General features: G+C 46.1%; 1 protein-coding gene across 4 annotated transcripts in view; it reads right to left on the bottom strand.

The window, feature by feature from the left end:
• Nucleotides 1-12,558, bottom strand: part of LOC139558453 (PHD finger protein 14-like) — a 146,207-nt gene extending 133,649 nt beyond the window's left edge. For all 4 annotated transcript variants that reach the window (XM_071373590.1, XM_071373588.1, XM_071373589.1 and 1 more), the window contains exons 1-5: nucleotides 12,431-12,558; nucleotides 11,520-11,636; nucleotides 10,220-10,546; nucleotides 9,695-10,125; nucleotides 8,912-9,059 (exon numbers count right to left, since the gene is read on the bottom strand). In XM_071373590.1, coding sequence (XP_071229691.1) covers nucleotides 8,912-9,059; nucleotides 9,695-10,125; nucleotides 10,220-10,546; nucleotides 11,520-11,636; nucleotide 12,431 — 1,024 coding nt within the window. In that variant the 5' untranslated portion in view covers nucleotides 12,432-12,558. The remainder of the gene's footprint in view (nucleotides 1-8,911; nucleotides 9,060-9,694; nucleotides 10,126-10,219; nucleotides 10,547-11,519; nucleotides 11,637-12,430) is intronic.
• Nucleotides 12,559-13,227: the final 669 nt, after the last annotated feature.

The raw sequence follows: 13,227 nt of genomic DNA, 5'->3' as shown, positions 1-13,227 counted from the left end.
CATCTTCTGGCTTCCACACAGCCTACAAACGACTGATGCAGACCTTCGGAACATCTACATTTTCAAAAGGCTAATAAATCCATGTAATATAGCCTACACCTTCACAATAAATCCATTACTTATTTTAGACAGGTCTGACGAAACATGATATGAAGAAAATGTAGTCTATTTCATAAGAACAGCATAGCATACTCTGAGTTGTCCTTATGTTAGGTCCTGATGTGGCAATGCCAAATGGCTGTGGGCTACACTAGTTCATTTAGCAGACAAGCTTTGCTTAGAATTCCATGGTATTATTTGATAGTATGAAGAATACAAATGAACAAAGCTGAATAAAATAGAAAGGATATTTTCTCCAAATGATTTGAGGGAGTGCGCACATGCGGCTATTCTATATTGAGTGATTAACAAAGAAATAGGTACTCCTATATGCTTAATTTAGAGTTATTAATGTAACTTTAGTTGTTCTACAAACATTGGGCTATATGTTTTGATTTTTAATACATTGTAAGGCTGCATGATGCGACTCAAATGATGATTTGAAAAAAGTACCTTGAAAAGGCATGAGCTTTGCTTTGTTTTTGCCCATGCTGTACAAATAGTCACTCATTCACAATTTGACAATTACTTGATAATGCTTAGAATTTCAAGCCGACATTCCCCTTTGTGTGGTCGTAATGCACCCTTAAAAATCCATGCTGTTTGCGGCCAGCGGCCGTTGTGCCCTTCTCCTTCCAAAGCTTTGGACATTATCCAGATTGACTGACCTTCATGTCTTAAAGTAATGATGGACTGTCATTTATCTTTGCTTATTTATGCTGTTCTTGCCATAATATGGAGTTGGTCTTTTACCAAATAGGGCTATCTTCTGTATACCACCTTGTCACAACACAACTGATTGGCTCAAACACATTAAGAAGGAAAACAATTCCAGAAATTAACTTTTAACAAGGCACACCTGCTAATTCTAATGCATTCCAGGTGACTACATCATGAAGCTCCCACGTGGAGTTCCAGGTCTCAGGCAGCCTCTGGAACTGCCGATCTGCGGCCAACAAGGCAGAGTTCATCTCAGCCTATGCTTCCCTCCAGTCCCTCGACTTCTTGGCACTGACGGAAACATGGATTAACACTGATAACACTGCTACTCCTACTGCTCTCTCCTCGTCTGCCCACGTGTTCTCGCACACCCCGAGAGCTTCTGGTCAGCGGGGTGGTGGCACTGGGATCCTCATCTCTCCCAAGTGGACATTCTCTCTTTCTCCCCTGACCCATCTGTCTATCGCCTCCTTTGAATTCCATGCTGTCACAGTTACCAGCCCTTTCAAGCTTAACATCCTTATCATTTATCGCCCTCCAGGTTCCCTTGGAGAGTTCATCAATGAGCTTGACGCCCTGATAAGTTCCTTTCCTGAGGATGGCTCACCTCTCACAGTTCTGGGTGACTTTAACCTCCCCACGTCTACCTTTGACTCATTCCTCTCTGCCTCCTTCTTTCCACTCCTCTCCTCTTTTGACCTCACCCTCTCACCTTCCCCCCCTACTCACAAGGCAGGCAATACGCTTGACCTTATCTTTACTAGATGCTGTTCTTCCACTAATCTCATTGCAACTCCCCTCCAAGTCTCCGACCACTACCTTGTATCCTTTTCCCTCTCGCTCTCATCCAACACTTCCCACACTGCCCCTACTCGGATGGTATCGCGCCGTCCCAACCTTCGCTCTCTCTCCCCCGCTACTCTCTCCTCTTCCATCCTATCATCTCTTCCCTCTGCTCAAACCTTCTCCAACCTATCTCCTGATTCTGCCTCCTCAACCCTCCTCTCCTCCCTTTCTGCATCCTTTGACTCTCTATGTCCCCTATCCTCCAGGCCGGCTCGGTCCTCCCCTCCTGCTCCGTGGCTCGACGACTCATTGCGAGCTCACAGAACAGGGCTCCGGGCAGCCGAGCGGAAATGGAGGAAAACTCGCCTCCCTGCGGACCTGGCATCCTTTCACTCCCTCCTCTCTACATTCTCCTCTTCTGTCTCTGCTGCTAAAGCCAATTTCTACCACTCTAAATTCCAAGCATCTGCCTCTAACCCTAGGAAGCTCTTTGCCACCTTCTCCTCCCTCCTGAATCCTCCTCCCCCTCCTCCCCCTCCTCCCTCTCTGCTGATGACTTCGTCAACCATTTTGAAAAGAAGGTCGACGACATCCGATCCTCGTTTGCTAAGTCAAACGACACCGCTGGTTCTGCTCACACTGCCCTACCCTGTGCTTTGACCTCTTTCTCCCCTCTCTCTCCAGATGAAATCTCGCGTCTTGTGACGGCCGGCCGCCCAACAACCTGCCCGCTTGACCCTATCCCCTCCTCTCTTCTCCAGACCATTTCCGGAGACCTTCTCCCTTACCTCACCTCGCTCATCAACTCATCCTTGACCGCTGGCTACGTCCCTTCCGTCTTCAAGAGAGCGAGAGTTGCACCCCTTCTGAAAAAACCTACACTCGATCCCTCCGATGTCAACAACTACAGACCAGTATCCCTTCTTTCTTTTCTCTCCAAAACTCTTGAACGTGCCGTCCTTGGCCAGCTCTCCTGCTATCTCTCTCAGAATGACCTTCTTGATCCAAATCAGTCAGGTTTCAAGACTAGTCATTCAACTGAGACTGCTCTTCTCTGTGTCACGGAGGCGCTCCGCACTGCTAAAGCTAACTCTCTCTCCTCTGCTCTCATCCTTCTAGACCTATCGGCTGCCTTTGATACTGTGAACCATCAGATCCTCCTCTCCACCCTCTCCGAGCTGGGCATCTCCGGCGCGGCCCACGCTTGGATTGCGTCCTACCTGACAGGTCGCTCCTACCAGGTGGCGTGGCGAGAATCTGTCTCCGCACCACGTGCTCTCACCACTGGTGTCCCCCAGGGCTCTGTTCTAGGCCCTCTCCTATTCTCGCTATACACCAAGTCACTTGGCTCTGTCATATCCTCACATGGTCTCTCCTATCATTGCTATGCAGACGACACACAATTAATCTTCTCCTTTCCCCCCTCTGATAACCAGGTGGTGAATCGCATCTCTGCATGTCTGGCAGACATATCAGTGTGGATGACGGATCACCACCTCAAGCTGAACCTCGGCAAGACGGAGCTGCTCTTCCTCCCGGGGAAGGACTGCCCGTTCCATGATCTCGCCATCACGGTTGACAACTCCATTGTGTCCTCCTCCCAGAGTGCTAAGAACCTTGGCGTGATCCTGGACAACACCCTGTCGTTCTCAACTAACATCAAGGCGGTGACCCGTTCCTGTAGGTTCATGCTCTACAACATTCGCAGAGTACGACCCTGCCTCACGCAGGAAGCGGCGCAGGTCCTAATCCAGGCACTTGTCATCTCCCGTCTGGATTACTGCAACTCGGTGTTGGCTGGGCTCCCTGCCTGTGCCATTAAACCCCTACAACTCATCCAGAACGCCGCAGCCCGTCTGGTGTTCAACTTTCCCAAGTTCTCTCACGTCACCCCGCTCCTCCGCTCTCTCCACTGGCTTCCAGTTGAAGCTCGCATCCGCTACAAGACCATGGTGCTTGCCTACGGAGCTGTGAGGGGAACGGCACCTCCGTACCTTCAGGCTCTGATCAGGCCCTACACCCAAACAAGGGCACTGCGTTCATCCACCTCTGGCCTGCTTGCTTCCCTACCTCTGAGGAAGTACAGTTCCCGCTCAGCCCAGTCAAAACTGTTCGCTGCTCTGGCACCCCAATGGTGGAACAAACTCCCTCACGACGCCAGGTCAGCGGAGTCAATCACCACCTTCCGGAGACACCTGAAACCCCACCTCTTTAAGGAATACCTAGGATAGGATAAAGTAATCCTTCTAACCCCCCCCCTTAAAAGAGTTAGATGCACTATTGTAAAGTGGTTGTTCCACTGGATATCATAAGGTGAATGCACCAATTTGTAAGTCGCTCTGGATAAGAGCGTCTGCTAAATGACTTAAATGTAAATGTAAATGAAGCTGGTTGAGAGAATGCCAAGAGTGTGCAAAGCTGTCATCAAGGGTGGCTAATTTGAAGAATCTGAAATATAAAATATATTTTGATTTGTTTAACACTTTTTTGGTTACTACATGATTCCATATGTGTTATTTCATAGTTTTGATGTCTTCACTATTATTCTACAATGTAGAAAATAGTAAAAATAAAGAAAAACCCTTGAGTAGGTGAGTCCAAACTTTTGACTGGTACTGAATGTGTGAAATTTGTTTTGCTTTAGAATATACCATTATCATGCACCTGTATTGAAACAGGGGCAGCGGGAAAAAATACATGTCATCTATGCACTTAAATAACGAATTGAGGACGCTTATCACGTGGTTAATTTTCATGCCAGCCAGCTAGGCTGGAGTGTTTGATTAGATTTGATACATTTGCATTTGATGTCAGAGTGATTAGAGGGACAAAATAGTGCTGAGTACCAGGCAGTTAGCAAGTTTGGTAGGCTACTAATGACCAGCAGCATTATCAGAGCTTGGAGAAACCCAATTACCGTGACTAAACGGTCACGTGGAATTTGACATCCTTCATGACTCGTGACAGCCGGTGTGGCGGTATTACGGTCAACGCAACAGCCCTAGTAGTGCCTCTTAAAAAATCTAGCTGTGATTTCTAGGTCTGGGCTTAGTACACTCCACTCACCAGTGTTTAGCCCAAGGATGTAAAACACAATAAAAGTTTGTTTTAAACGGGAGAAGAAAAAGAAAAAAAAATCTCATACTTTTTAATTAGTTTGAACTGCTAAATGTGATGTCCATTGCAGCGACAACAAAAAACATCCCTCCCAAACATGTTTTTATTCTACTGAATATGCATTTAAACAAATAAGCCCAAACAGCAGAGCCTAAATGAATTAAGCACATTTGAGAAAATAATTAACTTTACGGTCCAGAACTCGTTAGGGAGTGAAATCAATAGCACAGGGATTTAATTGGTGGTAGAATGAGTACACGTCCCAAATGGCACCCTATTCCTTATTAGTGCACTACTTTTGACCAGAGCCCTATGTAGGGAATAGGGTGCCATTTGGGACGCAGCCTAAGCCTATTAATGACAATGTAATGTTCTTTATTAGGGGAGAGCATTTTAACAGCCGTGCTGCTTTAAAATGACACCGGATACCATTACACTGCTGAAATGGTAAAACTGCAAGACGAAAAAGAAAAGAAATTGCAAAGGACCATAAAAACAACAAACAAGTGACTGTCTTCGCTACTGAAAAGCTAGAATTAGCATTTAGGCTTCAGTCCAGAAGACATAAAGCAGATCGAGAGAGACAGTGGTGCAGTTAATGATGTCTGTCATCATACACAACACACACACACACACACTAGCCCATGCTAATCAAAAGGAGCTAGTCTGCATAGTACATGGCTGATATGTACGAGAAACATTCTGTCTGTCCGGACAACTGGCTCTCTGCTCAGTGTTCACCGGGGCTTTTGATCTCTTCCCCTCGCTACACTGGACATCCTGCATCTTCTCCTTTCATTTTTCATCCATCACTCCTTTCCTCTGGTCTGAGGAGGAGTGTCTGAACGAGGGAATGTGCCGCACAACAAAGAGGGGAACAAAGAGTTCTGGAGTCAAGCAGAGAGACGAGAGGAAGTGGTCGGATGACTCACCTGAGCTGCATATAATGACAGCTCATCTCTTCCTTACGATCCCTCTCTTGTTCTCTCCGCTTTCCTGTTACCATCCCTTGTTCTCCCGCTTCACCCTCCTGTTTTTTTTAGGAGCACTGTTCCTCTACAGCCCAGAGAAAGGAGGATGGAGGACAACCCAGCACCTTTTGACCCCAAAACCCTGAGCTATATGTGAGCTAGTTGCAGCCAAAAAGGCTAACAGAACAATCCCATAGAATCTCAAGAGGAACTGAACAAGCTAGGTCACAGTTATACAGTAGTGACAGCAGTAGCAGCCTTGCATTGCTTTAGCATCCGCTCCTCCTTCCACTACAGTTGAAACACCTGAGGTGGCAAAACACCAGTTCACTTTCCTCTCTTCTCCTTAGGGTGGGAGGGGCACTAGGCACAGAATCTGTTTTCAATTTCATGCCAGCACCGTCCCATGCACATGACAGGTTCTGCATTGCTGCGTGGGTAGGTACGCATGTGTGTGTGTGTGGTGGGGGGGGGGGAGGGTCACCTTTCCAAGCTGCTGCGCATGGCTGCAGGTGAGCAGTTGTGACATGGAGGCAGCTGTTTGGGACCAACCCTCTCCCTCAGGGCGCCTGGCACCATGGCGCAGCTGGCACCCAAGGGTGGGAGGCGTTTGGCGAAGGAGGGCCTTGTGTGTGTGTCTAAGAAGTGGCTGGCGAGGGAGGGGCAGTGTTCAGTATGGAACAGATGTCTGTTCAGTCGGGGGCGGCCACGACACTCCTACCTGCCTGCCCCTCTCCACCACGGGAGGGGAAAATGCCATGCCGAGGCAAATGAAGGAGAGAGTTCCTCCTTGTCGCTATCTTTCTCTTCTACAGTCCTCCAACTTGTATGCATGTCTTATTGTGCATTTTCTACAGTCCTCCCAATCCCTCTTTCCATCCCCCTCCACTCGTTCACTGTCTACGTCTCTCCATCTCTCTCCTTCCACTGTTGCATTTGTGTAGTCCCCCCCCGCCTTGCAAAATGTGCATCCTCTCGCTCTCTTCGTTGCAACAGAAAGAAAATGAAAGATTGTAATACAAGGCCATTCCGATTCAATTGATTTTGTAATAGCCAGAGAAAGTCTGGTTGGTAAATGGTAAATTCTTTCCCAACTGTAATTGAGCAAGACATTAGGAATACATGGACAGAATATATATAGGGAGGACAAAAATCATTGGATCCTGTATGTTACTACGAGCAAAAACATTTGTAGCTTGGGCATTTTCTTATGGAGCACAACTTGTTCTGTGGCCCTGTAGTAAAGTAGAACAGGAATATGCATTGTTTGATCAGGCACCTTAATACATTACTACGGTACAGATAATAGGCACAAAGATTAATAGTCCAGCTGTTGATCCTTGATATCAACAACGCAACTTCATCAAAATCCAAAGTAGTTGGTTTATTTTAAACCTATGAAGTAGCAGGTACAGTAAATGACCAGAAACGTTTTACACGACCAGATCGCCTGAGAAAAGTCACTTATTCTACCTGGTAAAACAACACAACCTAAGAACTGGCCTCAAAGTGCTCCTTCTGCCTGTTCTGCTCTGGTCTCTCCAATCCCTGACTCCACACCACTCAGCCTGGTCAACTCTGTTCTGCTCTGGTCTCTCCAATCCCTGACTCCACACCACTCAGCCTGGTCAACTCTGTTCTGCTCTGGTCTCTCCAATCCCTGACTCCACACCACTCAGCCTGGTCAACTCTGTTCTGCTCTGGTCTCTCCAATCCCTGACTCCACACCACTCAGCCTGGTCAACTCTGTTCTGCTCTGGTCTCTCCAATCCCTGACTCCACACCACTCAGCCTGGTCAACTCTGTTCTGCTCTGGTCTCTCCAATCCCTGACTCCACACCACTCAGCCTGGTCAACTCTGTTCTGCTCTGGTCTCTCCAATCCCTGACTCCACACCACTCAGCCTGGTCAACTCTGTTCTGCTCTGGTCTCTCCAATTCCTGACGCCACACCACTCAGCCTGGTCAACTCTGTTCTGCTCTGGTCTCTCCAATCCCTGACTCAGCACGGTCCCCTCTGTTCTGCTCTGCCTCTTCTCATGGAGATTAGACAGGTCTCAGAGGAACACAATATTAACACAGGGAGGGAGATGTGTGTGTGTGTGTGTGTGTGTGTAGAGATAGAAGGAGATAAACGTAGAACCAGCTCCTAGTGTCCTACAGTACTTCTGCTCATACATCATTGGTGATTAGGCCTGTGCTCCTCTCCCATGATTCTTGAGTGGGGTGTGTGCGTACTGTCTCTTCCTAAGAGCATCTGTGTGAGTGTTGCTCGAAGGACTGACTTGCAACACTGCACTTGAAAGACTCTGGCTCTTTCAAGGTTACCCTCTGATTTAGTGCTGCCAATGGCCATGGTGTGTGCGTACGTGCCTACATGGGTGCGTACATTCCGTTTCTAGGGGCCTTAAAAATCAGTAAAACATCTGCAAATAAATAAATAAAGTGGTCGTAATTGAAAATTATAGCTGTCACATTGATCAGTTGTGTGCATGGGCAGGGTTACCACGCCTGTCCAGAGGAGAAGGCCACATCTAACAGACGATTTAAGGAGCCATTGATTTTGTCTCCAACCAGTCAGAGGGAGACATAATGAGCTAATAACGCTAGATGAAGAGGAAGAGGGTTAGTCTGTTAGTTCCCCAGGCCAGGACTGTATGGGGAGAATGCACTTCTGGTTTGCTGGTTTCTCTGCTTATGTTTAGGTGTTGGGTGGACGGTGAAGGGGTGGTTATTTTGTGTTTGCTTCTGGTTGTGGGTATTTGGAACTTGCAACCAAAACTTCTGTAACCTCAGCCTGGCACGCAAACACTACCTCATCTTTAAATCTCTGACTTGACAGAAAATGTTTTTCTTCTGACCCAAACCTGAACAGCTACCAATGTAGTCCTAGCCCTTCTAAATGTTTCTGATCTGTGCTTACCATAGAATAAGAAAAGGCTACCTCTCCAGGCAAAAACCTGACCAAAGTCTGATTTTGGTTGCTATTTAGTCATGTGTCCACAAACATGAATTTTACTTGAAATAAATCAACCCTTGAAATCCTGTCGTTGATTTGAGGTTGAAATCTGGTTGAAATTAGTGTACTTTGACCACTTTTTGCATTTTCAACCAAAAGTTCAATTGATGCCAACGTCAGTATGTTGAAAAGAAACAACAGATGACGTTGAGACAACCCTGGTTCAAAGTATTTTTGCCTGGCTCTCTGGAGCTGCTAACCTTCGTGTACGGTCACACCACAGTTGTCACACTGGATGATCTCGTCAGCGTCCTCGCTGTTGTCTCCCAGACACACACAGCAGATCAGGATGTGTTCCATCCTCTGGGCCGCCGCACTCCACGTCTGGGCACGCTCCAGCAAGGCATCCTGGGTAGACAGGAAGTGGGAGACGCAGTAAAGTTTCAGTAAAACTATTATAAATGCACCTGTATACACTACATTGTGTTGGGCTGTTGTACACATTCTATTTTTCAATAGGTTAAATTTATCAAAAAAAAAGTAGTTTTATCTCTGTGTTTGAATGTAACACACGGTTACGTGTGATTCTAATATGCTTGTATGCACCGGTCCCCAAAAATAAAGTTCCCGGCCTCTGCAAACAAAGTTTGTCCAAGTCGTAAGTCTAAAACGTCTCACAATCTCCCCTCTCCTCTGGCCACAGATCATTACTGATAGATAATAGTAGGCTAAATCTCATTCACACTGATGGACTCCAAGCTAAGTCGATTAGCCGAACACAGAGCTGTAGCTCTCTAGCGGTCTCTGTGGTTCTCTCACTCTGATACCATCCAATCTCCTCATTGGATTATATAACTCTGTGGCACATAGCAACATAGTGCTGGGCTGGCTAACACACCTGATCCAATGAAGGGTTAAGAAAGTTATGAAAACTTCTCCACCAACTTTCACGACTACACGATATGCCTAAATGCTGAGGGCCTGAGGCAGTTTGCTAACAACAAACTGTGATACTGAGGACAAGGACATGACGTTGTATTTACCTCATTGCTCTTTCCCTGTGACATGCTGTCGTTGGTCAGCTCCTCGTCAAACACACTGCTGCTCTTCACTTTCCTCTTGGGTTTCTTCACCTCTTTATCACTGTCGCTACTGCTCCCTTCTTCATTCTCATCTTCATCACCACCATCGTCATCCTCGTTGTCGTCGTCATCATCACTACCGCTCCCTCCGTCGTGGTCCTCCTCGTCCTCCTCTCCCTCGCTCCCTCCTTTCTGGGCAGCCGCCGTCTTGCCCTTCTTCTTGCCGGCGGCGGGCCTCCAGTCATTGTCGTCTTCACTGTCGTAGTCGTCCATCTCGTTGAGCTCGTCCATGGTGGTGAAATCCAGCATGGGTCGGTTCCGACGCAGGTTCCACTTCTTGGGCTCCTGTGTGGCAGCCGTTGTTGAGCCTCCGTCCTGCGCATTACCACTACCTGGATCAAAGTTCAAGGGGTTTTATTGGTCACGTTTACAAAAACATAATTTCAAAACATGAATATTAAAAAAAAACATTTTAAAACAGCCTACCTGTGCCACTCCCGCTTCCTCCGCTCCCAGCCTCTGTGTCCGAGGCCTTCTCCTCTCTCCTCCGTCGGCCCCTGGGCACCCCTGATGGAGCAGGGTCTTTAGTGGGGGTGGTGCTAGAGTCATAGGACAGCTGCTGTTCCTTGGTCTTCTCCTCTTCCTCAGTGGGGGTGTCGTCACCTGTCAGCTCCTTGGTCTGTTCTTCATCGATGCCGTCCGCTGCAGAGCCGATGTTGTCCGAGCCGCTGTCATTGTCAGAGTCCTCAGCAGCGCTCTCTTCCTTGGACCCCTCCTCCTCCTCATCACTCCCAATGGCACTACCCTCTGACCCTAGAGCAGGGGAGAGGACAGAAGAAATGTTCAACATGGAGTATGAAGCAAAGAATGTCTGCTGTCATAATCTCTCTCTTTTGATGTTATTTTCTTGTATTGAGACACTTAAAGATAAACATGACCTGAAGGACTGTTATGATCAAATCATGTTGATAAGCGATAACAGCGAAGGTGAATTAATCTCTCTAATCTGCAATGCAGATCAACAATCAGATTAACAAGAGCTGTTGGATTTCAAGGCCTCAGTTGACAGGTCAAGTGATCAAAACCACAGAGCCCAGTCATTGTAAAAGGTAAATAAGAATTTGTTCTCAACTGACTTGCCTAGTTAAATAAAGGTTAAATAAAAAAATTCACAGTACTGTAGAATCTCATTATCAGCTGTTGGCCACAGTGTGTGTGTATTTCAGATAGGATGGATAGAGACCTCAGGGCCGACCAGAGCGATAAATCCAGCCCAGGCAGACAGTGGCAGGTCGAGGTCGCCTCAGTGGCCACAGCCTGTCTCTAGATCATGCAGGGAGTCAGTGAGAAACACACCACTCTACAAGGTCGCTACCAGACACAGACAAGCAGGGTGATGAGGTCTTCATCTATACTTCGGGACGCCTGCACCTCACAGTGGGGCGGCACTGGCAGACACACCGGACAGAGAATCTTGGTGGAGACAATATCACAGCTGCACATTGAAGTGTCATTCAAAGCTATTCAAGCCACAGCTAAATAGAGCATTCATGACTATGAGTAGCTTAGTCTACAAGAGAAACCACTGACTTGCTTTTGGGGACATTTCAAATTGGTTTGAAGATAGGCCTAATTCCGAGTTCCACCTTTCTCCTCTCCAGTTCTATCCGAGCTGACAGATGATGTGAATCGCAACATAAAAGGAAATAACTGCATGTGTGGTGGAAGAAAATGTGTAATTTACAAAAGGAGTGGATGGAAGAGGACCCTCACTGCAGTTGGTTACCTGAGGCATCTGCGTCTCCCACTTCGAAATCGCTGTCATCTGAGCTGTCATAATCTAAAGCGTCCAGCAGAGAGGCAGCCAGAGGCTTCACCTGCCTGCGCTTTGAACCACGGTCCACTGGGGAGAGAGGAGAAGAAGAGCGGAGAGGGGATTCAGTGCCATGGAAGAAAAGCACCTCCACCATTATAATTCAAAGCATGGCCTGGGTCGTCATTTAATGTACTGAACGTTGCAAACATACATTCAAATCATGATTACAAATAGCTCAAAACAAACAAAATAAATAATTTATTCTGCTGCAAATGTTCAGCTGCCTTGCTTTGTTGTTATTTTACAGTATTTGCCATGGTCTGGGGATCAGACAATATAGCATATGCAAGCACCGGTATTGTGGTGTTGGTAATCATAGCAACGCACATCTCTGTCTGTGGTAACTTTGTTGAGACAAGAGTGCATATTGTTATGCAGTGCATGTAAAACACAGCTAGCTGGTCCTGCAGGGATATAGCTAGAGAAGCTAGCTCGCTAGCTTTCTCCATTCAATTATTAAGGAGATAACGCTAGCTAGCTAGATAGCTAACTAACTAACTGGCAAATTATCTAGCTAGACTGTTAGCTACTAGCTAGCTAAAGCTAGCTTACAGAACACATGTTTTGACAGATAATCCAAAAACATAGCTACAACTGTTACAATGTAGTTAGCTAGCTAATTAGATAACGTAATTGATTAAGAGCTGGCTAGATAGCTACGTTAGCAAAATAAACAGCCGTCAACTGTGAGGCTAGCTAGCAATGACTCGAACGGACCGTAGGTATGTTTATTCCATTCTCTTCGGAAAATGTTTTTTTTCTGCATAAAAGCATGCTACTTTCTTCTGTCAAATGTGCATTATATTGAAAATAACACTCACTTTATCCGTTTTCTCGTTTTTACTTGATTGAACAATGGCACAAAGAACGCCTCCTCAAAACATGTTATGCGCACCACGTTTGCGACAAGAAGTGGTGACGTTCAGCACAAAGGGATGTTGTAACCCTGGTAACCGTATAATTGTCTTTGATGATGAAGAAGATTTATGTAAATTCTCGAGGATGGAGAATGTCGAGATAACACAAATAAGAGTTTTTTTTTAAATGGCATTTGACACAGATACGGACATAAGACCAGGACCATCAATAGTCAATAAAAATATTTGTTTAACATTGTAGGCAGTATTTTCTTTGATAGGATGAAATACACCTCAGAGTCCCAGTGATGTCATGGTAAGCCAAAGTGCTGAGTCCTGTCAGTATTTCACATTGGAACCATCATTCTGTCTGACACATCTACAGATGTAGGATCTTAATTTGATCCAGGTTGCTACAGCATGAAAATAATCCTGCAGCAACAGGACATTGTTATGTGGATTATATTCCATGGACATTTTTGTAGGGGTTGATATATTTTTCGTAAGGGACAATAAAGTCTGAAATGTGGAAGTGGAAATAACAAACTTCATAATCCTTTTAAAACCTCAAATATACTACAAGTTTAAGTTCTCCTGCAACAGTGTGATCAAATGAATATCCTACATTTGTAAATATGGAATGATTAGGTCAAAACCAGATCTGATAGAACAAAAATACCTCAAAATCTTTATCTGGGTTGAGCAGAATGCTGTGGGAAAATAATACTACAACTCTCATGTCCCCTCATATTCATTATCCT

Source organism: Salvelinus alpinus, chromosome 29 (assembly GCF_045679555.1).
Source record: "Salvelinus alpinus chromosome 29, SLU_Salpinus.1, whole genome shotgun sequence".
Taxonomy (NCBI): Eukaryota; Metazoa; Chordata; class Actinopteri; order Salmoniformes; family Salmonidae; genus Salvelinus; species Salvelinus alpinus.
Note: the sequence above shows the minus strand (reverse complement) of the source record. Positions and strands in the feature narration are given on the sequence as shown.